Raw genomic sequence first — 25,204 nt, 5'->3', positions numbered from 1 at the left:
CAGCACCCTTAATTAGCTTCAGGGATGGGCAGTGGGGATTTCAAGTGCAGGACGAGATCACCTTCAGCAGGGAAAGTGACAAGGAGTGAGGTGTGGCAGGCTTGGGAGGAGCCGGAAAGGCAGACACTGGGGAGACGGGAAGGGTCTCCTAGGACGCTGGAAGAGGCCCAGCATCTTCTCCTCTGGTGAGGGGGGCGCATGGGCAGAAGAACGCGATGCCGCAGAAGCACCATGACTGTGACAACGATTTCATCCTGTTGAAACACTCGCCTTACTTTCTGCTATGTTTACGCACGTACTGAACACCCACCCACCATCTTTGATTGGCTTATGTGCCGGCAACGAGAGCTACGTGAGGCTGAGCCGAGCCAGAGCCACGCTAGCGCTCTAGTTCAGGCCCTACTAGGCGTTTGCAGAGCCATGGCCCCCAACAGCATGCAGCCCTCCCACCACCTTTGATGGTTTATGATTGGACTTCCTTAACCAGCTGGGAAGGAAGGCTCCGAGAATTGATGGGATAACTTACCAACTAAGGGCACCTGAAGGGGACCAGTTAGAAAGAAACAGCGTGAGGGAGAAGGAGCATATGCTTCCCTTGTCGGAAGCTCGTAAGTCATGGTGCACAGAAGAGGGAACAAGGTTTCCAGATGAAGTAAATGGGTATGAAGCTGACAAGAGCCCTCTGGTTGGCTTGCAGGAAGGAGAGCTGAGTCCTTAGAAAACTATCAACTGGGTTTAATCCCAGTACTTGGGAATTAGAAGCAGAGGATGGCCAGGCCATCATTGGGGTCATAGTGGTTCTGAGACCAGTGCGGGCTTTTTTTAAACCCTTTTTTTAAAAAAAAAAAAAAAAATCAAACCAGGCCAGGAGTGGTGGCACACAACTTTAATTCCAGCACTCGGGAAGCAGAGGCAGGTGGAGTTCTGTGAGTTCGAGGCCAGCGTGGTCTACATAGCGAGTTCCAGGCCAAGTAGGCTACAAAGTGAAACCCTGTTTCAAAAAACCAAAATCAAACCACCCAGACAACCCCTGCCCCCAGATGTTATTTACATCCTACCAAAGGGACAGGAATCGTAAAAATTACATTCACATTTTCAGTCATGTTGGTTATAAGCACATAGTTCTTACCTACCTCTAGAAAGAGTTCGTGTTATCTAACCTCGAGTTCAAAAAATAATGTAGTTAGAAAACATTTTTTAAAAAGTGATCAACACCAACTTAGTGTCAGGAACAGCTAATTATAAAACGCACCCTGGATAAAACTAGATGCTGGTTTTACCTTTGAGTTTCTTGGAGGCCACAGAGAGAAGGTACACTACGCAGGGCTCACACAGTTCACAAGGGAAACAAGCAATCCGAACGGAAAGCCAAACTGCCTCTCCTACACCGAGCTTGAATCTCTGCTGTGTGGTGCTATGTGTGGAGTTTAGGGGGATTTGAGACATCACCCAATCCTGTTCCCTCATCTTTCAGGTGCGCAGGTGGAGGTCAGAAGTGGAAGGTCACAGGCATCAGAACTGGGCTTTCTCTTCTCATCATGCACAGCCATCCTGATGTGTTGACCTGCTGTCTCCACCATGACTGTGATCAGATGTAAAAACTCACCTCCTGCTTCATCCTGTCCCTGGAGTTACAATCCCTCTGGATGGACTCAGACTTAGGGGTGGATGTGAGGCAGGGCTCTTGGGCAGGTCTCAGGCTCATCTTTGGCAGTGGTCTCCATGTGCTCAGGCCCTTTGCAGGCTCTGGCCCCTCCTCGCTCTCTGAACTGTCTAGGGCTCTTCCACCGAGGCTCAAGTTTCTGCTTGAGTCCCTGCCTGGGATGGGGCTGATATTGGCCATGGTGATAGGAAAGGGCTTGGTGACAGCTTGAGGCAAGGCAGGCTTGGCCGGGCTTCTTTCTCCCAGTCCCCCAGAGTGGGCTGTCTGCAGAGTCCGGGGGCTGCCATCTTGGTGGGAGGACGTGGTCCTTTCTGTGGTGGCACTGAAGTACAGTGATGTGCTCTCCTGTTCTGCCTTGCCCCTCAGCTGTGCACCCACATCTTTCCCCTGAGTTGCAGGGCCAGCCTGGGACCCGTCCTTTGGGCTGCTTTCCTCCTGTGGAGCTGGTGGCCCCCGGGTAGGTGGACAGTCCTGATTCTCGCTGCCAAAAGAGACATAACTGGAAGTTTCCAATGACTCCACCTCGGCCTTCGGAGCACCTGTAAACTCCGAGTATTTCTCCAAGGTCGACGGGTCATCAGGGGAGGAGAGGGGACCTTGCGGGGAAAACACAGGCTTCCGTGGCAGATTACAGTGTTGACTAAACCCCCACACAGGGGAGCCTGGGCAGACAGGACAATCACCTCCGAAGGCTGCACTGATCTTAGATACACTTCCTGTTTTCAGGGCAAGTTTCACCAAGAGCCAGTGGTGGTGGCTGAAGAAAGAGTTGTCCCTAGACCTCTGGTCCCCGAGCACCACCTCTGGAGGGCTCTGCTCTGGGCTGGGGGGCTTGTCTAGACTTGTTAGCTCATAGCTTTCCTCCTGGTACCAGCTCAGGCTCTTGGGCCTCTCTGCTGCCCGGACCACAGTCCTGGGAGGAGATTCTTCCTTAGCATCGTCGAGCTCCACAGGGCCACAACACTTCCTCATGAAGCCCTGCCGGATGTCTGTGGATTTTGGATGTAGCAAGCTGTAATACATAACCAGTGAGACGCTGCCTGAAAAAGAAAAAATAAAAATATAACCAAAAGAAGGCCATGAGGCTTTGGCTCTGTGTGCTCTGCACCCTCCCTGTGTGTGGCAGGGCCTGGGACCATTCCGAGGACAGCAATATCACTTGACTTAAAAGACTGTTCTGTGGACTCTCCGAACCAGACATTTTCAGGGGATCTTAAATAGGCCCCAGCTTCTAACAATTAGAAATGTCTCTGAACTTAATATATAATAAGGCTTCAGACATGTTGAGTCTGGCTTTTTCCCTCAAGGCAGTGCTCATGGGCACTGTGTGTGTGTGTGTGTGTGTTTGGGTATGGGTATGTTCATGTGTGCATCAATTGCATGGTAGCAAGCTCATTCAACCATCAGTACTCTGGGTCAAACACTTAAAACCCCACCATCAGCACTGTGTGGATGGATGCCAGAGCTGGGGGAGGGAGGAGGTAAGGATCAGCCTTGAAAACAAGAGGCCACAGCAGAGGTCAGCCCCCATTCCTCAGAAGCCCCATCAAGGCATTTCCACGAACAACAACACCACTTCCTTTGTGCACAAACATCTTAATCACGTTGTTGTCCGTTTCATTTAGGTCCATCAGAAGTGTTGACTGCTTCAGTAATCTCTTTAGCAGAGCCTTCCAGTAAGCCACCCACGGTTTCCAGCTTCCTGTCACACTGGGGAAAGTGCCTGGGTTTAGGGTGCTCCCTGTATGGACAACTGGAGACTTGAAATGTGGGGAGGAGTCTCAGGGCACCAGGAGAACCTCTGTTGTCTCTTGGGGTAATGGCAGGCCCAGGGTGGAGCACTGGCTGTGGTAGGATTGGAACCCAGGACAAGGGCCAGCATTCCTATGCGGTCTATCATCTCTGCAGCAGGCTCTGTGCACACACTGGTTTTTACACACTGCTTTGGATTCTTCACCAGCCCTGGGAGGTACATATGGTCACTCATCTTTTACAGTGAACCACCCAAGGCCAGGAGAGACCAACTTAGCCAGCCGACAATCCTGAGCACACTGGATTTCTGAGGGACCTGGACACCTGCTGGGCTCGTGGCTGTAGCTCCAGTCTGGCATACAGTAGATGGTGGATACATGTTTGTCCAGAAAAAGGAGGAAATGGGGAGCCTAGATTTGGGCAGGAACTGCCTATTTTCAAGCCTGGGCTCTGTGAGCTACAATTCTTTTTTATTTTTTAATTTATTTGTTTTCTTGAGACAGGGTCTTGTCATATAGCCTAAGCTGGCCTCAAACTGTGGCAACTCTCTAGCCTTAGCTGAGTGGTAGATTGCAGTTGTGAGCCATCATAACTGGCTTGCATATTTCATTAACTTACTACAGTGCTGGGGACTGAACCCAGGGCCTCTTGTATGGTAGCCAGGCACTCTGCCACTGGGCTCTAGCCACAGCTTTTCTATATTTCTAGAGGATGAGGGAGAGACTGCCACCTTTTCTTGTTCACTTTTTTTTTTTTTTTTTAAAGACAGGGTCTTTCTGTTTATTCTAGGCTAGCCTCAAGCTCACTTTGCAGCCCATGCTGGCCTGGACTGACATCACTTTCCTGCTTCAGCCTCCCAAGTCCTGGGACTGTAAGTGTGAGCCACCATGTCTGGCACAAACACATTTTGATTTCAAACACATATGAGATATAATTTAATTTTTGATAATGCCTGAGCTTACTAACTGTCTCACATTTACTTATTTATTTCTCTTTTCTGTCATACTCTTCCTGCCTGGGATTCCCAAGATGGCCAAATGGAACTAGAGCTTTGTCCTGTGGGTGCAGGGACAGTAGATCATCCAACCCCGTCTGAGAGGAGTGAGTGTTTTTAACTTCGGGTGCTCGCAGGAAGATCATACCTCCTGTGAACTAGAAAAGGTGAAGTCTCCCAGCTTCACACCATGTTACAGAGCCCCTCTCTGCAGGAAGATAACTGGGCACACGCCAGGAACACCTAGGACTAGAGCTTTGTCCTGTGGGTGCAGGGACAGTAGATCATCCAACCCCGTCTGAGAGGAGTGAGTGTTTTTAACTTCGGGTGCTTGCAGGAAGATCATACCTCCTGTGAACTAGAAAAGGTGAAGTCTCCCAGCTTCACACCATGTCACAGAGCCCCTCTCTGCAGGAAGATAACTGGGCACACGCCAGAAACACCTAGACCAACTTGCAGGAAAGCCGGGTGTCACACCTGTACAGAGCCCCAGGGAGAGGCAGACAGGTGCAGCATTCTGGACAGACGTGGTTGCCTCCAGCTGTGCTTGGCATGGCTGGCAGTCACTCCAGGTAGACAAGGCCAAGTGCAGGTCTCATGCCATGGAGGACTGCCTCCACACCACAGCCGGGTCTCTGCTCCCCAGCTCACTGCTCCTAAGCTGTTCCCTCTCCTTCCAGTTCGTTTAACAAACACACATGGGGGCTGAGGAGACGGCTTGGTGGATCAGGTACTTGTTGCACAAGCAGGATCACCTGAGTTTGGATCTCAGGAACCTGTGTGACAAGCCAGGGAGGCGTGGTGGCTGCCTGTAATCCCTGAACTTGGGAGGCAGAGACGGGGCGTGTGGGGGGTGGGGTGTGTGTGTGTGGATCCTCAAGGCAAGCTGGCCACCTAGATCAGTGGGAATCGGTGTGCTTTGGGTTCAATGAGAGACCCTGCTTCAATAAAAAAGTGAAAAGTGGTCAAGGAGGGCATCGAATACCAACTTCAGGTCTCCACACACATGGGCACCTGCACACACACGCACACCCTCACTCATGCCAACATGTGTAAACACAAACATACCATGCACACAGAAGCATTAGAAACAAAAATAAATATAAATAATAAATAAATAAATAAGAGGAGGAGCCTTGGCTAAGGCACAGTGAATGGTCTTACCAATTAGAAACCCAGACAAGACCCCTGCCACAGTCCAGAGGCTGGTCCACGGTGCCCCCTGGAGGAAGTCAGTAGCCAACAGTACAAGGACGGTGTTCTCCAGCAGCATGACCTGTGGGGCCAGGAGAGTGTCACCAAACCTGCTGGAGGCACATGGCTCCCTGTCCCGCCACCTGCTACTCTTCCTTCAGTCTGGGTTCACAAGCCAAGGAGCCTGGACCAAGGCCCCATCAGGAGCATGTCTGCAAAGGGAGGTTTTGCTTGTGTGGCTCATGAAGGTGTCCATGGACCACAAACACAGCCAGAAGGGCAGCACCTCGGCACAAGCGATTCTGTCCACCCCCACACCAGACAGCTGACAGATCCCAGCCAGCTTCTGACAGCTCAAGGCCGTGTCTCCAGAAGGAGAACACAGCCCCTGAACTTCCTATCCGAGAAGCTCAAAGCTGCCAAGCAAATCCTGATGAGAGACTACTGGGGCCCACACACTCTTACAGCAGCTGTGTTAGAAAGCTTGTAGCTGTAAATGCACTCTGCCCTTTCAGACATGGCTCTCCCATCCCATCCCTGTAACTATCTTTTGAAGGACGAGAGAGCATCTCTTTGAAACACAGTCATTCAAGGGGCTCACTCTTTCAACCCTTTGGTCTCTACATTGAGGGACCCCTGCCTCCTGCCATTCATAAAGATACAGAACATTTGTTCCTGTTTCTGACAACTTCAATTAAACCAGAACAGTCACTGACAATCTCCTCTCTCACTTTTTGTACATTTCCCTCTCCCTGCTGCTACTGGAACCCTCCTTCCCCCACCTGCCCACCCTCCTTTTCCCTGTAGAATTCCCCAACACTGCTATACAAATCAGAGTTCAGTTCCCAGGGACCCTGTTCCTATCGCTATAGACCAAAGGCGGTTGTGTGTCTCCTTTGTCTTTCTTTGGTCTCTGGATTTCTCTCACCTCTCTGCCTCCAGCTCCAGTGTCATTTAAAAAAAATGAATTTAGAGGGCCAGAGAGATGGCTCAGCGGTTAAGAACACTGGTTGTTCTTGCAGAAGACCCGGGTTCGAATCCCAGCACCCACATGGCAGCTGACAACTGTCCGTAACTCCAGTCCCGGGGGATCCGACAGCCTCTTCTGACCTCTGCGGGCATTGCACGACATGGGTGCACTTACCTACATTCAGGCAATACAAACATACACATAAAATGAAAATAATAAATAAAATTTTATAAAAGAATTTATAATTTTTATTTTATGTGTATGCGTATATTGCCTGAATGTGTGTAAGTGCACCCGTGTCATGCAGTGCCTGCTGAAATCAGAAGAGGGCATCGGATCCCCTGGAGCTGGAGTTAACGGACAGTTGTTAGCAGTCATGTGGGTGCTGGAAATGGAACCCGGGTCCTCTGCAAGGGCAACAAGTGCTCTTAACCACTGAACCACCTTTCCAGTGCCCCAGTGTCACTTTTGCAAGACTTTCCCTGACTACCCAGCCCTGGCCCTCTCCCTGCCTCTGTGTTCCCCTAGAACTCTGAAAATATTGCTCGTCTGATCACAGCAGCTGTGCTGAGATCTGTGAAAACAGAGGGCTGGTTTTCTCACACACTAACCTTGAGTTCATTTCCAGTGTGTTTGAGGCTGTGTGCATTCTGAGGTGAATATAAGCTTCATATTCACCTTTTACAGATCTGTTTCTGCCTCTGAAGAAAAGGGCTAAGCCCAGGCAGGTAGCTCCCAAAGGAGGTGGACTGGCAACGCTGCCTGAAGCTGTCTCCCAAACAGTAACTGCCAGGCCCTGTGGGGATGGGCCTGGGTGGCTCCACTTTGGAAACGTCCCCAAGTGCATCTGCCAACCAGCCTGCTGAGGAGTGGCCTCACCTGAAGCCCCTGATGAGGTGGCCGCAGCTGGATATTAGACTACTATGTTCAAAGCATGACATCACTGCATAGAACTTCTCCTTACCCTAGCTATTGCTCTATGTGTGTGTGTATGTTTATGTACATGATGCATGGGAGTATGTGGGTACATGTGCCTAGTGCAGTGCACAGTTGGGAGGAACCCAGAGTAGATCAGGTGTCTTTTTCATTGTCTACCTGAGTGCCTTGAGACAGGGTCTCTCACCAAGCTGGGAGCTGTCTGTCTTCAACCCCCAATGCTGGGGTTCCAGGCATGGGCACTTCCCACTCAAAGTGCTCCTACTCACCGAGTCAATTCCCCAGCCCTATATTCCTTTAGTAGATGTGCACCTCCCACCTCACATGCTGTAGGTATTGTAAAAGTCAGGATCAAAGAAAACCACATGGCCACTTGCCAGGTAGAAGCTGGCCATCCTGCTTCTGGAAGGGCTGTCCCAGAAGTTGAGGTAGCAGAGGATGAGCACGGCTCCCACCAGCAGGTTGAACAGCCTCCAGCGGCACGTGCTCTCCACAATGTCGCTCTGCTGGGCTACAAGCCAGAAGGTCATCACCAGCCAGTGGGCACCTGGAGAGAGTATGGAGCGGAAGTCAGTGTCCAGTGGGAAATGCAGAGGGGGTGGGGTTAGAATTGAGCATCCCAGAGGGGCTATCAAAACTGGGAGGAGAACCGAGGGGCACAGGAGGCCACTCATGGTATCCCTGCCTGGCTTATCTCCATTGAGCCTCGCAGTGGGCATCTGACCTACTTTGGAGATGAGAACAGACTAGCATCAGTGACATGTACCAGGCCTTGCGTACTGATGCCCTTCTGCTTCTAGAAAGCGTCTAAAGAGGTCATTCTAAAGTTGTCTGCTCCCTCTAAATTGTTGCTGTGGAAGCCCAAGTCCTCCACATCCAGAGAAGAGCTCCATGAGGCCCAACCAGAGGTTTTACTCTCATATTTTAAGATGAATAATATCATTCTAGAGCACCAATTGGATTTTACAATGATGGATAAAATGCAGTTAATTTCTCTTTAGGAACACAGCTTTCCCCCAACCCCCTTCAAAAAAATGTTCTTTTCTGCCAGTAACTATTAAACATTTGCTCTGGGCCCAAGGGCCAACTATTTCTCAATGTCCCCAGTTCTCCTCAAACAAGAGTACACTGTTCCTTCCTGCAGAGTGTATTCACTGATGACCAGGAGACCGCTGTCCTTGGCAGGGACACACAGGCCCCATTCAGGACTCTGCAGGGCAGACAGGCTCCTGGTCATCACATTCCTATCTGTGCTGCTGGGCTGAAGGAGGCCTGGGAGTCTGTGGAGCTGTCCTATTTGAAACAAGGACAATGCTTGAGATTCAAAGGAAAATCACATATATATTGTGTATTTTTGCACAGGATCAGGGCAACGAGACCCGCACCTCCCTCCTGAGTGGTCAGAGCAGTGGGACCCTCACTTCCCTCCTCTGTGAGTCACAGCTTTTCTACAAGGAAGATTCAGCCTGTTATGTCAAACATTCTTCTGAGCATTGTAGTGCTCCTGTTAGCTAGAACTTTTGAGGCTGGGATGTTTACACTATGGTCATGTATCTCCAAAGAACCAGCATGCATCCCCTCTGCCTCACATGCACACTCTTGGAAACTAGAATCTGTACCTCCACGTTCATTAATCTGGCTGCTTTGACCAGTAGAGCACAGCATGAGCAATCCTGGGTGCATCTTAGAAGACTGTCAGAGGTGTTCTAGGTTTGTCTTGTAAGAGGACTGGCTATTCTCTCTTCCTCTCTCAACTGGAATTCTCAGCTGCCAAGAATGAGTCCCTGCTGCCTCTGTGCATCCAGCCCACTGTGGTCTCCTGGAAACCTAGAGACCTATTCACACCTTCACATCCTTGCAGCTGAGGTGAGGGAGGGCTGGGGTTCTGTGACTATGGGAGCCCCCCAGGCAGGAGCCCCCACAGACCCTGGACTGAGGGCCATGGTCACTACTCAGGTTCTGGGATGACAGCTTGCTCTGTGGCAGAAGAACTTACCTCCAACCACCAAAACCCAAACACGGTAAACTCTGCAGAACAGAACCAGGCTCAGCACACGGGTGCCCAGCATGCCCATCCTCCAGAGCTGCTGGCACAAGAGGGCAGCCCATAGCATGGAGTGGTGGCCCGGCTTCATGACGCCCAGGAAACAGGTGTAGGACACAAGGGCCCAGGACAGTGAAGACCAAGAAAGCAGGGCGTTGATCCCTAGAGGGGGATTGAATAAACACAGTGCTCCTACAGGTTCCGAAGCACACATGCAAAGCACTCTCGTCATTCCTTTGTGGAAACATCTAATTTGTTAAAACCGGTCCAACAGTGGTGTTCTACTGAACACCAGTGGGTAACATACCAACTGTGTGTAAACACACGTTTACACAGGAGTCAATGAGGGGAGGCAGGAAACGTGTCCACTGTCCAGTCCTTACTTGCTCTTCTCTATTTAGATGTTCTGTTACCAAGTTTGGACACTCAATGAGAGGGAAGAGAAAAGGACAGGAAGGGAGAGGGAGGCAGATATGTGTATGCACATGAATACCTATGTGTGCGAAAGAACAGTATGTGTATGCATATGTATACTTATGTATGGGGGGAAGAGAGAGAGAGAGAGAGAGAGAGAGAGAGAGAGAGAGAGAGAGAGAGCGAGAGAGAGAGGGGGGGGGGGGGAGGGAGAGAGAGAGAGAGAGAGAGAGAGAGAGAGAGAGAGGGAGGGAGAGAGGGGAGGTGCCTTGGATGGAATGGGAGTTGGAAACTCATCTGCTGGAGTCTGAGCTTGTTTTCTGAGGGCTTTCAGGTATCAGCTTCACTGCAAAGGGGTAGACCCAGGGGAGGCAGACACATGGCTTCTCTGAGAAGCACTCTTCCCAAGCTGTTTTCAAGGTCATCTCTGCCATGCACAATTTCTGTCTTGTGGACTGACCCTAGATACTTAACCCCTATGAAGTCAGCTCTCTGTGAGCTCATAGCTCTGAGCAAATCCAGTTATAGCCATCATTTGGGCTAGTGAGCACTGGGTTCTCTGAGACTTCCAAGCAGGGGAAATCTTGGAGGGACACCAGGTCCTATGAGGCTGAGCATATATTCCTGCCCTCTGGGAGGGAAGTAGCAAGTCTGAGCTCCAGGGTGAAGGTACCCACCTGGCACAATGTCTGTGAAGTCAGAGGCCAGGAAAGCATATGCCTGAAGCAGAAGGTGGGGCCCCGTCTGCAGCAGGGCCTCCAGGAGCCGGAGGGCTGACAGGTCCACCTCCTGAAGCTGCAGCTGCTCCCAGTGGGGAGCCTCCCCTCCCTTCCACAGAGTGGCCATCACAGCGTCCCAGTGCCTAGAGAAGAGCAAAGACACCCTGACAGGTTGTGTGGACTTCCATAGGCCTCGGCTTTTCATCTGGAGACACGTGGCATTCTCGTGTCCGCTGTATGTACTGATGCCTTCTGAGGCACACCTTGAAGGTTGCCTAGGAAATGGTAAAGCAGCTTGCTAAGACTCTGCAGATGACAAGCTGGACTGATCTGCAACCAACATTACCATGTCCAGGCTGAAGGTGGGAGGTCGTCTTTGAAACGTCTTCTGTCCTGGTGCTGAGGCCCAAGAAAGATGCTTAGGACAAATAGGTTTCCCTTTTCATCATTTGACTCCTGGAGGGAACGGATTTCTCACTGAGTCTTTGAAACCATCATTCCTGACACAAACTTAATTCTAAAAAACACGAAAAAAAATACAGGACGAAGGCAGGCCGTAGTTTTCCTTTTAGCCTTGAACTATTTGTCCAGGATATGGGGTTGTTTCCTCTTCCTGTCTACTACTCCCCAGTCCCACTGAAGACTTCTCAGTTCAGAAAATTTTTTTTTCCCATGCTGGGGATGAAAACTAGAGCCTTGTGTTTTTTAGGTAAGCGTTCTACCCCTGAGTTACATGCCCAACCCCTTCAATGTGAACTTTTATTGGGCTTTGGCCACAGAAAGAATAAAAAAAAATGAAAGATGTTTTCTAGAAACTTGAATTTCAGTTGTAGAAAGTACATGAGCACATGTGTGGGTACACACACACATACACACGCACACATGAAATGCTTAAAATTAGAAATAAAAACGTCTCAAATGAGTGTCTTGGGTAGAGGTGGGAGGGAATCCTCACTGGAGAGACCACAGTGGTCAGAGAGGGCTTTCTGGAGAGAAGAGTGCAAAGCTATGGTTGTGAGTGTGAAGGGTCAGGGGGATGGACAGGGGCTTTGGAATGGGGTCCATGGCTGGGAACAGTGAGAGAGCAGGGAGGAATGTAAGGCTGCAGCCCGCCAGGGAGTGTCTCCCTTGAGGCGGAGGCAAGAAGAGAAGGTGAGTGGGAATGAGCCTTGCAAGTTTTCCGAATTGGGGTATCGGCACCCCACACTGGAGAGAGGGACTCAGACTGGGACTAGTGAGAAGCCGCTGGGAGTCCCTTGGAAGTTTGGGTGAGGTGGAAACCGTGGGGGCTTGGTCACAAGGTCTGTTCTGGATGCCCCGCTCAGGACCCTATTCCCTTGCTGTCCTGTGTCTGGCTGCCTGTGCCACCTCTCCCTGGCGCCGTCTCTCTGAGGGCCTGTTCTGCTCACGGTGTTCCTTTGCTCCAGCTCCCTTCTCTTTGTCCCAATGACACCACTGTGTTCGGCTCTCTTCCCAAGTCAGTCTCAGAGACTCCACTTAATAATGTGTGCCTTCAGTCCCTTAGGGCACATACAAGTTATTCAATGTGTGCAAATAAATATCCAGCCAGTTGAACTGTGTTGCTGATGGACTAAAACTCCTGTGGCATTAAAAACCATGTATGCTATAAACGGAAGCTTGGAAATGCAATTACCTCACTTGACTCAGGTCTCCAGAATTAAGTTTCTCAGAAAGCCCTTATCTTTCCTCATTAACAGGATAAGTAAAAAGCCAAAAATGTCCCAACAGCTAAAACAGTCTATCTTGGACACACAGCTTAGAGAAAAACTTGACTGTTCCATCTGTGGTAATGTTTTTGGTGATGTTAGAGCTGAGTTAGCCAACAGTGCAAGGCTTTGAATATGGCTGTTTCGTATGCTTTTAAAGTTAGTGTGTGTGTGTGTGTGTGTGTGTGTGTGTGTATCTGTATGCTGCACATGTGTGAGAGCACACATGTGATGGTCAGGGGCCTACTTTTCGGAACCGGTTCCCTCTTTTCACAGTGTGTGTTCCAGGGATCAAACTCAGGTGGACAGGTTTGACAGCAAACACATCTGCTGCGGAATCATCTTGCCGGCCCTTCATATGTTTTTAAGCATTAAATCTGCACCCATCCATGCCAAGCTGGTCTTACATGACCTTAAGGTTTGCCTCAACTTCCCTCTTAAGAATGTTTAGCTTCCACTAGAAAAATCACTAAGCCAAGATGCACATTGAAGGGATTAGCTAGACTTTCTTCCATCCTCTCAGGCTGTTTCCAAATAGGTTTGCAGCCTTAAAAAACAAAACAGATGACAAAGATTCTGGTAACATACAGCGCTGGAGTAGAAACAAAATGTTCAGATGGAAAAAATAACTGCCAGTGTTTAAACGAGTTGTAAGTAATGTCAGACTCTCCTGAACAGTAGACTTAACATTAATACAGTTTGTGTTGTTTGGAATTAAAACCAGGATCTATTTATGGTTTCAGCCCTTGCATTTTCTATAAGCGGTTTTACCTCAAGGGGTTTGCATTTTATTGATTTTTGTGCTGTTAGTGGACTTCTGCATTTCATTATGAAGTCATTTAATGGGAGTCAATATAAAGTTCGGGACTGTGCAAAACACAGCTCTTCTGGCTCCCCCTACAGGTGCTTTTGACAAACTGCAATTAAAAAAGAAGAAGAAGAAAAAAAAGGATTCCCAAATCTTTTGCTCAGTCTCCGGGTTCTGTTTGAGAGCCAGTTTCAAAGTGAGAGGTCGATTCATTCCTTCATTTCAGCTTTCAAAGCTTTCTGCTAAGGAAGGAAGCAGATCTCTGTATTCTGGCTGGTCTGAATTCTCAGAAACACTCTGTGGACTGTTCAGGCTGTTATGAAGGAGAGATCCCAATCTGTGGCCTGGTTCTAAACGCTGCATTCTGACCTTACTTCCTGATGTATTTTGCCTTCTTTCTTGAATTTCCTTATTTATTTTTCCCCTACCTTTGTCTTCTTTTATTTTACTTGTGTGTATGAGTGTGTGTGTGTGTGTGTGTGGTGCCCATGGAGGCAGAAGAAGGTGCCAGGCCCCTGGGAGCTGGAGTTACAAGCAGTTGTGAGCCTGATGCACCTTTGTCTTCTTTTATTTTACTTGTGTGTATGAGTGTGTGTGTGTGTGTGGTGCCCATGGAGGGCAGAAGAAGGTGCCAGGCCCCTGGGAGCTGGAGTTACACGCAGTTGTGAGCCTGATGTGGTGCTGGACACTAGGTCATCTCTCCAGCCCCCCACACTTCAATCTTTTCATTCCCTTCACTTCTCTAACTTAATGGAGACTTTGAGAGCCTACGGGAGTTCACCATCAAATACCATGAATCTGCACTGGCCTTGGGCCCCTCCCACCACTTCTCTGAAGAAGGTGCTGGATTAGGCAGGACCCCAAAGTCTCCAAAGAGCCCCAGGAAGAATATTCATCTGACAGTAATTATGGATGTCTCTAATGAATACTCCAAATTCTGTTTTGAGTCATCAAATGCTTGTTTAGAGCGAAGCTGGTTAACTCCTTAGAAAGGCCATCTGTCCTGAAGGTCTCAGGCTGTACAATGAACTTCCTGACTACCAGTGGCCCTTCTGGCCTTATCACAAGGCTGGGCTGGCAGGGATGTGGAGGTAAAGCAGGTCATGATCAGAGGAGGCTGCAGTCCTGAGTTCTGCAAGACAACCTTCATGTGGTCTCCCTGTTGTTTTAGAAGAGCACAGGGCTGAATGCCCAGCTTGGGAGAAACTGCTGTGGCCCAAATGTGTTCTCAGTGCTATTCAGGAGGTCCTGCTGTAGGGGGACCGTGAAGCAGAGGGTGTTGCTTAATGTCTTTCTCAGGAGCACCTTCCACTCTGACCTGAGTCCAGCCTAGGTGGAGATGGAAGGCAGAAGCCCCAGGACAGACAGCAGCGCTTAGCAATGGCCCCTTGAACACCCTTCAAACCCTGGTCACCTGTGGTTTAATAAACACCTGAGCTTCAGGTGTTTTTAATTTTATTAAATCTGATTCCTTATTTCTTCCATTTAATAAAATTTCTCTCAACTCTATGGGATTATGAGGCAGCCAGGAGCTGAAATGTGGTATTTCTGGAAACTCACAGTTCCCCATGCCCAGGTGTAAATAACACCTCACCTTTGGAAATGCATGTAGGCACAGGGAAGCCACCTGGGCCAGAACCATCCATGTCTGCCTTTTATACACAGAAAACAACAAACAAAAAAAACCCTGTTTCCCAGGTCACTTTTTTCTGCTACAAAAGCTTAAAGCAAATGCCACCATGCCAGCCTTACGGCCTAGTTTGTGGTTAATTAAATCTGTGCCACCTTCGTGGGCAGAGGAGGCAGGTGTCAAAGGGATTTGCTTTAAGCGAGCTGCTTCCTGTAGCTCCAGAGGCTGACAAGCAAGCTGGAACAGCAAAGAGACTATGGGCGATGAGAAAGTGTTTGAAAGGTCATGGCTGCCACCAGGAGGCGCTCCCTGATGTTAGGAATGTTCAGGAATGCCAGAGTCAAACAGGGGTGTGACCCTAAACATGCTTGGCCTTAGGGTCAGAATATGTATGGGCAGAAGAAGTCACCTTCCTATAGTGCTCAGGTGGGAGGGGTTGAGCTGTTCTTACCTCTTCCAGACACCAAACTGGAGGAGATGCAGCACCACCAAACACCAGTGCCCCTGATGCCCATCTGCTTGGAACCACAGATAGCTCAGAGCCTGGACGAAGAAGCCAGGCAGGAGGACAGAGAGGGTCAGCCACCCCCAGAGGAGCCGTCCTGTTGTGAAGTAGTAAACCACGGTGCAGAGGCCTGGCGTAAGATAAAGACAGGGTTGTTGAGAGGATACAGAGAGGTTGGGTCTCTGTATTGTAAATGTTTTTGTTTTCTGTATGTCACAATGCTCTGACATCCTGCAAACCTTTCTGTGGAGAGACTGCCTCCCACACTGTTAGCACAGGGCCTTGTGGGACCATGCCTGGGATATGAATCAGAGCTTCCAACCCAGAGCTTCCTCCTTTCTCAGACCCTTGCACCCTGGGAGATATACTTCTCAGTCCAGAGCTAAGGGACTACTGCATACCCCAAACCCCATAGAAGTCATCCACAGAAATTAACCTCCCTAAACTGTTTTCCCTGGCTGTCCTGTCCTGTCCAAGGAAGCTCCAGCAAACATTCCATGCCCACTTCCCCTGACTCCTGGTAAAATGTACCTGCTGTGTGACCCAGGGTGATATGCCCTGTTTCTTGCCACTAGGACTTGTGAGCTTTCTTGAGTTTCTCCTGTGTTTGTTCTTTTTATCCATCAGACTATTTCATTAAAAACCCCAAACCCCAAACCAACCTAACCAACCAACACCACATCCTCATCACCAGCGAGGGGCCAGCAGGACCCCTACAGAAGAGGATAGGCGCAAAAGTGCAGTGTGGTCCATGCGTGCATGCGCGTGTGCTCACATTTGTCTGTAAAACGGATTGGGTTACACACGTGTCAAGTACCTGTGGCTAGTATGTACTCAAACAGGAATGCCACCCTTAGGGGAGGCTGGGGTGATGCAGGGCTAAGCAACACAGAAGAGGAGGCCAGCTCCTGTCACCACACTGTCGTTCCCTACAGACCACCTGTCCTGGACTTGCACTACCACAACTCATCTGTGTCACAGTGATTTTTCCCTTTCTTCTGTTTTGTGGTACTGGGGACTGCGCTCAGGGCTTTCCGCATGCCAGGCAAGCCCTCTACCACTAAGCTGTACCCTCGGTTTACTTCTTTTAAAAATATTTTTATTGGGGGCTGGAGAGATGGCTCAGCAGTTAAGAGCACTGGTTGTCCTTGCAGAGGACCGGGTTCGAATCCCAGCACCCATTTGGCAGCTAACAGCTGTCCGTAACTCCAGTTCTAGGGGATTCTATGGCTTCTATGGTCCTCTGCGGGCATTGCACAGCACAGGTGCATTTACCTACATGCAGGCAATACATGCATACACATAAAAAATAAAAATAATAAACGAAATATTAAAAATTTTTATCTCTTATTTATTTTAAAATTTTATTTTATGTGTATGAATGTGTTGCCTTCATGTATGTAAGTGTACCTGTGTCATGCAATGCCTGCAAAGATCAAAAGAAGGCGTCAGAAACCCTGGAACTGGAGTTACAGATGGCTGTTAGCCCTCACGTGGGTTCTTAGGAACTGAACCCAGGTCCTCTGCAAGAGCAGCCAGTGCTCCTAACTGCTGAGCCATCTCTCCAGCCCCCAGCTCACATCTTTTTGAGGCAGTGTCCTGCTAAGTTGCCCAGGTTAGCTCTGAGCCACAGGCTAGCTCTGAGCTCGTTCTGTAGCCTACTCAGGTCTTTACTTGGGGTCCACCGACCTCACTCTTCCCAATGGCTGGGACTACAGGCCCAGGCCATCAAGCTAGGCTTTCTTTCAAATGGAGGCTTCTGGCTGTGTAACTGACTCTCAGCAGGAAACCTGTGGTGGGACAGCAGGATCCCGACCCTGAGGACTGAGGGAGGGTGGCTGTGGAGGGGGGTGCACTGTTGACACAGGAACACTCAGCCAGTCTTCCACACAGCGTTAATACTGAACCCCTCGGCTCCAAGGCACAGCCGGGAACCTGGCAGCGCCTGGCTGAGGCTAGCCCTTCCTTCCTTGGTCCCAGGTTCTGGCCAGTGCTCTAACGCCCTGAGCGAACAGCTAAACCTTCACCCCTTCCCTTGAAGCACTTCTGGAAGCAGCCATCCAGCTCCTCCAGCGTGCCACCCTGCGCCCGTGGGAACTCTGAGCCGGTGTGGGTCGGTGTTAGGGGGTAGAAGTCACGGAGGGGTCGAGGAGGTGGAGAACCAGGATGCTGGAGGCTCCCGGCAGGGACCTGGAAGACTGGTCCAGGAGGAGCGTGGCGGAAGTGGGCGGAGGCACTCTTCCCCAGCACCGAAAGAGTTACAAGTTCAAATCCGAAAGGCGCGAAAAGTATGGCCATCTTGCTTCACCTCGGCTCGGGGGCTGGGCTCCTCGCAGGACCCGGGTGCCCCAGCACCCCAAACCCCCAAGGGTAGTCAGTGACTTTCAGTGTCCCGCCCCACCCCTCCCAGCCCTCGGCTCCCAAGCGGCCACCCTAGCCCGGAACACCCCGCCGACCGGCGCACCGCACACAGCTCCGCACGGTCCCGCAGCACTCGGCAGGGCGCGTGCTGGAGCAGCTCTCGGGCCAAGGAAGGGCAGGATACCCGATCCACGGCTGGGGTGGGAGGGAGGATCCTGCATCCTTAGGGGCAGCATGCAACCCGGGGTGGGGAGGGGTTCTGCATGGGTGCAGGGAGGGAGGAGGAAATCATGCATCCTCAGGGGAACCCATGAGTGGGTCATGCATCCGGGGTGGGGGTCATGCATCGTGCATCCACGTGCATCTGCTAAGCACCGGCGCGCTCTGCAGACGGGGAAGGGAGTCGCGGCGCTTGCACCCGCTCAGAGGTTGCTTTCCCGCTCAAGTGCTTGCAGCGGGCGGGGTCAGGTGCGCTCCGGCGCTGGGGTGCAGTGGGGTGTTGGAGGGGTGAGCACTCGCGGGCGACAGCCTCGGGCTGCACGGCACTCACGCGCGCTTTGCTCCGCGGCCTGCAGCAGGGCGGAAAGCGCCAGGAGCCCCGCGTGCATCTTCCGCGCTGGCTGACCGCCTGCGCCCGCCCCTTCCCCTGCCCGCCGCCGGAGCCGGGGAGGTTTCCGGCCAGGGGCGCGGCTGCAGGAGGCATTTCGGCCCCAGCCTGGTGCCAAGTTGCTAGGAGGGGAGAGAGAAGGAGGACAGGTCCTCTTGGTCTGTGCAAGATCTTCTGCAAGCTCCAGCTACTTCCTAACCGCCCACTGGGAGGTTGTGAGTCAGGCCCGATGGGTTAGTGATTGAAGTGGTCACCTTCGTAGGCTTGCTGAAAGAAAAGTCCAGTTAGCTACTAGTCAGAGTGGAGTGTGTGTGTGTGTGTGTGTGTGTGTGTGTGTGTGTGTGTGTGTTTAAAACATGGAGGGAGTGGGATTGGGGTCGTTAACTGGGTTTTTTTTTTGAAATCTTCCAGTTCAGTGGCCAGAAAAAGGTGGGTATGCCGGGTGGCATCTCCCCCGTTAGTTATTTCGTACCAGTTGCTGTCATCACAGCAGCTTTCCCCAGGTGGCCCTGAGGGTTGGTTCAGATCCCTGTGTGCCAGAGGTTAACCTCCACCCGGGGAGTCTCTGGGAGAGGAGAAAGCATCATCCTGACATTGTTAAGAGTTACAAGGCAGACAGTTATTAGGACCATGGCTGTGGATGTGAGGACATCATGATACAAGGGAAGGTGTTTGCAGCGGGAGGGAAAGATTGCTCTGAATTCTCAATGCCCAGGGGAAAAATGGAGCTTTACAGCCATCAAACATAGTGAACCCAGGTGGAAAACTTCTAAAAGGAGATCAGGCCAAAGGAGATTCTGCCTAACAGGACCTAATGTGTTTTTGCCAAAGAATACAAAATACAGAAATTAGGACCAGGAATAAATGCCATTCATGATCGTGAGGTGGGGTAGTGGCTTTCCAATACATTTTCCAACATTTCAAGTCTCAGGAACTCCCCCATCTCCTAGGTATGATTTGAGAAATCGGTATGTAGCCCCTATTTCGTGTTAAAACAGTCCAGGGTGGGCACCAGGGCTTAGTGGCTGAAGATGCTTCCTGCTGGACAATGCAAACTCAGCCACCTGAGTTTGATCCCCAGAACTCACAAAGGTGGAAGGAGAGAATGGACTCCACAAAGTTTCTTCTCTAGAAACCTTATGATTTCTCTTTTTACTTTTTGTTTTGACATTTTATGAAGACGTTTAGATGTTGATCTTTTTAAAAATTAAATACCTGTTTGACATTTTGTAGACGTGTTCAATTGTGAAATCAAAGCTGTTTTGGTCTTTGGGGAAATGTCCACTGTATTTTTTCCTTGTTGCTCATTTAAAAAAATTGTTGCTTAAGAATTTCATACACACAGTGTGTTTTAATCAAATCCACATTCCACTACCACTCCCAAGCCCTCCCCGCCACCTGCGTCCAGCACTTTCCTCCCGACTTCATGTATTCTTTTCATAACCCACTGAGTCCAATCAGTGCTGCCTGCGGGTACCTGTGTGTAGTGCCATTCTCTGGAGCATGGGTACCCTCTCAGGAGTTGAATCTCTGAAGAAAACGGCCACTCTCGCTCCCTAGCAGCCATGGATTGCCAGTAGCTCCTCAGGGAGGGTGGGACTTCATGAGCCCCTCCCCTACCCATTCTGGAGTTTTGGTCGACTTAATATTGTGCAGGCCTTGTGTATGCAGTTATAGACACTGAGTTTCTGTGTGGAACTTCCCTGTCATATCTGGAAAACACTGTTTCCCAGAAGCCTCCTACTACCTTTTCTCTTTCAGCCGGATCTTCCCTGATGTTGTCTGAGCCTGGGGGTGGACACAGATATCTATCCCCTTTAGGACTGAGCACTCCACTGTTTTATTTGCAGGATGAATACCAGTTGTAGGTGTCAGTAGTAATTGTTGCCATCTACTGAAAATAAAAGCTTCTCTGATGAGGATTGAGAGCTGCACTAATCTAGGGGGATAAACATAAGTATGCCAGGGGCATTTTGACACTATGTTCTTTTAGCAAATAGTAGTAGGTTCTCCTCTGGAGCCCAAGATCTACCCAGTCATGGTTTTGTGGTCTGATAACAAGCATCACTTCCGCCTTGAGGATCCAGCCTTAAACCCAACCAGAGCGTGTTCTGTTACTCCTATAACATTCTTGCAGCTATTGAAGTTAGGAAGGTTACTTTGTTTTTAATTAATTTTTTGAGAATTTCATGCATGAGTGCTGTGTTTGCATTGTCTTCACCCCCCAGTTCCCCCACCTCTTCCCATGTCCCTGCTTCTCCCTCACAGCTTCCTGTTCTCTTCTTTAATTATTATTGTACACATGCATACATACATTACATACATACATACATACATTTATGACATTTATAAACATACACACACACACGTAATGCACTGAGTCTATTCAGTGGTGCTCATGTATACCTACTTGGGATTAGATAACCTCTCAGGGAGCTCGTCCCTGGGAAAATGGATTCTCCCTCCCTCAGTTGGTTGTCTGTAGCTCTTCATCTTGAGGTAGAACCCTGTGGCTATCCCCCATCCACGTTGGCATGTCAACTTGTTTTATTATGCAAATCTTGTTGGGCTGCCATACTGTGGACATTCCATTGGTGTAACTTCCCTATCTTGTCTAGAATGTATTAACTAGTAGCAACTGTCTTGTCTCTCTGGCTCTTTCCATACCCTCCTCCATGATGTTCCCTGAGCCCTGGGTGTAGAGGTTGCATTGTAAATATATGACTCAAAGCTGGGCATCTCACAACAACTTATTCTTTGTATTTGACCAATTGTATAACTTTTAAAAATATTTTATTTATTATTTTTATGTTATGTGTATGAGTGTATTGCCTGCATGTGGGTAAGTGCACCTGTGTCGTGCAATGCCCGCAGAGATCAGAAGGTGTTGGACCTCCTGGAACTGGAGTCATAGATGGTTGTTAGCTGCCATGTGGGTGCTGGGAATTGAACCCGGGTCCTCAGCAAGAGCAGCCAGTGCTCTTAACTGTTGATCCATCTCTCTAGCCTCCAGTTATGCAACTTTGCAATAGTCTCTGTCTGTTGCAAGAGACCTTTTTTTTGTGTGTGTGTGAGTTGTGAGAGGTACAGTTGCCTGTAAACATAAGGGTATGTATTTAGAATGCAGTAAGAAATTACACTGCTCTAAGTAGATGAGAGAAGTAGGTTCCTCTGTAGAGTCTATGACCTCTCCAGCCATGTGAACTTGGCTATTTTTACAGCACCATGCATGGATTCCCTCTACTGAGTGGGCCTTGAGTCCTATTAAACAGCTGTTGATTGCTTCCATGATAAAAGTGCCACTGTTGCACCAATAATTGCTCTTCCTTACTGTGGTTCATAGATTTTACAGCTAGGTAGGACCATTGGTTTTCTCCCTTAGCAGCAGATACTATGAGAGCTAGTCTTCAGGGAAGAGGCTTCCAGGTCAGTTCCAATTCAATTGCTTCAAGTCCTACGTCTGAAGTATGTCATGTCTTCAGCAATAGGGTCTTATATTCAAGTTCTGGGAGGCACTTAAGTGCTGTGGCAATAGCCTGTATTATTCAGGGAGTCTCTTGGACTACACTGACCAACAACTTAAAGGGAAGTTTCCCTTGCCTGGCTCTGTGATTTTTGTTATATAGCCTTCAACTATACATATGCACTCACATGTATATTTTCAGTAGGCTTGAGAAATAATACATTTCCCTTTGGGTTTTCATACTCCCTGAACGTTATTTGTATCTCTTCCCCACCCCAGTATAGCCCTCCCTGCTCCCTCACCAGTTAAAGTCCCCCCTCCTCCAGTTTCCTCACTTCCCCCTTGATAATGCTTGTGTCCTACCACCCCCCTCTCACAAGCTCCTTCTTTCCTTTTCCGTCCCATGGTTCCTTTCTATTTTCCCTGCTCCCATGGTTACTTCAGGAAATAACGCACATCTATAAGATTGAGAGAACGAACATGTGTCACTTGTTTTTCTGAGTCTGGGTTGCCTCATTCAGTATAACAGTTTTTAGTTCCATCCGAGGAACTGAAAGTCTTATTTTTCTTTATAGCTGAAAAGGATTCCATTAAAAAAGATGTACCACATTTTCATTATCCATTCATTGGTTGAGGGATGGTTGTTAGCTAACATATGGGTTCTTGGAACTGAACCCTGGCCCTCTGCAAGAGCAGTCAGTTCTCTTACTGCTGAGCATCTCTCCAGCCCATTGAACTCTTTTAAAGGCATTTCTTTACCATTTTAATTTCCTCTTTTGATAACTCTCTGTTCAAATCTGTAGAGAAAAGGCTAGTTTCTGTGATTTCTGTGGGCTTTGGGTTCTAGGGTGTTTCTTTGCTGCCTGCCCCCTAATCCTTGGATGACTAAGGCAAAGGAGTTTGGTCTCCTGGATTGTATGGTCTGACGGAGAAGGAAGCTGTAGGCTAGCTAGTTTGAAAGTGACAGTCTTTTGGAGGGGATTTTCTGTGCTCCATGTAAGAACGGGTTGTCCCTGGGCTAAGCATTTTCTATCTTTCCATGAAAGTTTTGTAATTTGTCTTTACCACCTCAGGACATCATAATATGTAGAAAATATAACACACAATGTGAATGTTGAGGAAGAAACATCTGCAGTGTTGGTGAGCATTATTCAGTCTGGTCTAGGACTTCACAGAGTGAAACCTGATTCTTTTTTTTTTAACTTAAAAAAATTTATTTATTTATTTTATGTGTATGAGTGTATTGCCTGCATGTAGGTAAGTGCACCTGTGTTGTGCAATGCCTGCGGAGGACAGAAGAGGCTGTCGGATCCCCTGGGACTGGAGTTACGGACTGTTGTTAGCTGCCATATGGATGCTGGGATTCGAATCCGGCTCTTCTGCAAGAACAACCGGTGTTCTTAACCACTGAGCCATCTCTCCAGCCCTGAAATCTGATTTTTAAGGAGAGAACCTTCTTGTTGTTAAAGAGAAATTCTTTCCTGAGTGCCCACTTGCCTACTTCTCTCATCAGCCTTTCAGCTCACCTAGCCTCCACAACTAGTGACTCTCTGCCCTGAAATCAGCTTCTCCCTGTTGTACATCTATATTGTTTATTTGGAGAACTCTCAGGTGGATTTTGAGATCCAAATTGCAGTCATTCCAGAGTTAAATAATTTTAACAATGATTTCTGAATTGTCTCACGTTTATCTCAAATTTGCCCTAAGCTGTTAAATTCATAGACACCAATGACTCTTCCTGGAAAACTGATGTGGCTCTAGAGATGTGCAGGACATTGATCAATGCTAATCAATCACTTAAAGAGATCAATGTGTGGGTGTCAAAGAATCTCTTACCTTGGAACATTTTTTTCAAAATGAAAAGTGTGACAAGATCCTCCCTCCCTCAGCATCCACTGATGGCCTGTAGCTTACCATCTAGAGGTGGGACCCTGTGAAATTTCCCTCAACCAGGTCGGCGTGTCGACTGGCGCTGCCATTATGAAGGAGGTCTTATTTGGACAGCCATATTGTTAATATTTCACGGTGCAGCTTTCCTGTCGTGTCTAGAAGACACTGTCTGGCAGCAGGCGTCCTGGGCCTCTGACTCTTACAATCTTTTCATCTACTCTTCTGCTGTGTTCCCTGAGCCTTGGGTGTACAGGTTGCATTGTAGAGGTATCGATTGTGACTAGGGACCCTATGGTTGCTTATTCTTTGCATTTTGACCAGTTGTGGAACTTTGTAATTGTATTAATCATGGTTCTCCAAAGAAACAGAACCGGTAGAATGAATATATATGTATAGGGATTAATCAGCTTAGCTCACAGGAGAGAGTCCGGGTAGTCCAACAATGGCTGCACCACACTGGAGAGGCTGAGAATCTGTAGTCACTCACTCCACGAGGCTGGATGTCTCAGTCCCTATCTGGTGCTGAAGGTCTGACAAATTCCAAAAGATCAGCTAGTCTTCAGTCTACAGCAGCAAGACGAACTCACCAGCAAGAGAGAAGGCAAGCAGCAAGGAGCCAGGTGTTCTCCTCTGCCTTGGCCTTTTATGTGGGCCGCCATCAGAAGGTAACACCCACATTTAGGGTGTGTCTTCCAGCTTCAGATGATCCAGCAGGAAGATCTCTCTCATTTAGTAAATCCCAGGTCCAGTCGACACCCAGGATTAGTCATCACAGTAATGTCTGTGCCTCTTGCGAAAAGAAACTTCTTTGACGAGTGGTGAGAGCTACATTTACCCATGAATATGAGGACAATTATCTAGTAGAATTACATTGGTTTAGGGTAGTGACAGTACTAGTTTCTCCTATAGAGTCTGTGACCTCTCCAGCCATGGGTATTTGACTCTGTTTATAGCACCAGGCATGGAGTCCCTCCTGCCGAGTGGGCCTTAAGTCCAATTAAACAGCTGGTAATCCAATCCCAAGTGCTTGGCCCTAAACACATGTACATGCAAGCACCACTACATGGCCTTAGTAGAATACATACATATATATGTAACAATGATAAAGAAGAGGTCACAACATTGGGAAGGATTGGGAAGATGTGGGAAGAGTTAGAGGCAATAGGGATGGGGTGGAAGTGATATAAATTCAGTATTCATGGGAGCTAGAGAGATGACTCAGTGGTTAAGAGCACTGACTGTTCTTGCAGAAGACCTGGGTTCGAATCCCAGCACCCACATAGCAGCTAACAACTGTCTGTAACTCCAGTTCCAGGGGATCCAACAGCCTCTTCGGTCCTCCACGGGCTTTGCAGGACACCGGTGCACCTACCTATAGGCAGGCAATACACACATACACGTAAAATAAAAATAGTAAATAAAATATTAAAAAAAAATAAATTCAGTACTCATTATGAAATTACAAAAAACAAAGAATTAAACAATATTTAAAAAGGAGAAAAAAATAAGGAAAGAATGGAGGTGTTA

At 48.8% G+C, this 25,204-nt stretch overlaps 1 protein-coding gene across 2 annotated transcripts; it reads right to left on the bottom strand.

The window, feature by feature from the left end:
* Window positions 1–897: 897 nt before the first annotated feature.
* Window positions 898–18,325, bottom strand: Xkr5 (XK related 5). 2 transcript variants are annotated; one of them, XM_008847192.3, is made up of 7 exons: window positions 18,268–18,325; window positions 15,303–15,486; window positions 10,645–10,829; window positions 9,506–9,715; window positions 7,887–8,056; window positions 5,574–5,685; window positions 898–2,703 (listed from the first exon to the last, which is right to left on the bottom strand). In XM_008847192.3, exons 1-7 carry the CDS (start codon window positions 18,323–18,325, stop codon window positions 1,589–1,591), a joined length of 2,034 nt encoding a protein of 677 aa, XP_008845414.1. In that variant the 3' UTR covers window positions 898–1,588. The 2 variants fall into 2 exon arrangements, with proteins under 2 accessions (XP_008845414.1, XP_029426330.1); XM_029570470.1 differs by lacking the exon at window positions 18,268–18,325 and adding an exon at window positions 11,033–11,142 and having other exon boundaries at window positions 1,589–2,703; window positions 15,303–15,457.
* Window positions 18,326–25,204: the final 6,879 nt, after the last annotated feature.

This window comes from Nannospalax galili, unplaced genomic scaffold (genome assembly GCF_000622305.1).
Source record: "Nannospalax galili isolate Female #2095 unplaced genomic scaffold, S.galili_v1.0 scaffold1483, whole genome shotgun sequence".
Classification (NCBI taxonomy): domain Eukaryota; kingdom Metazoa; phylum Chordata; class Mammalia; order Rodentia; family Spalacidae; genus Nannospalax; species Nannospalax galili.
The sequence above is the reverse complement of the archived record's forward strand: the minus strand, read 5'-3'. Positions and strand labels throughout refer to the sequence as shown.

Bases quoted from the DNA above. Each gene is read 5' to 3' on its own strand.
- Xkr5 (XM_008847192.3), bottom strand. From the start codon at position 18,325: ATGCACGCGGGGCTCCTGGCGCTTTCCGCCCTGCTGCAGGCCGCGGAG. The intron at 10,830-15,302 runs GTAAGAACAGCT...GCTCTTCTCTAG, and splicing joins CAGTTTGGTGTCTGGAAGAG to GCACTGGGACGCTGTGATGG. The intron at 2,704-5,573 runs GTAAGACCATTC...TTTCTTTTTCAG, and splicing joins CTTGTCTGGGTTTCTAATTG to GCAGCGTCTCACTGGTTATG.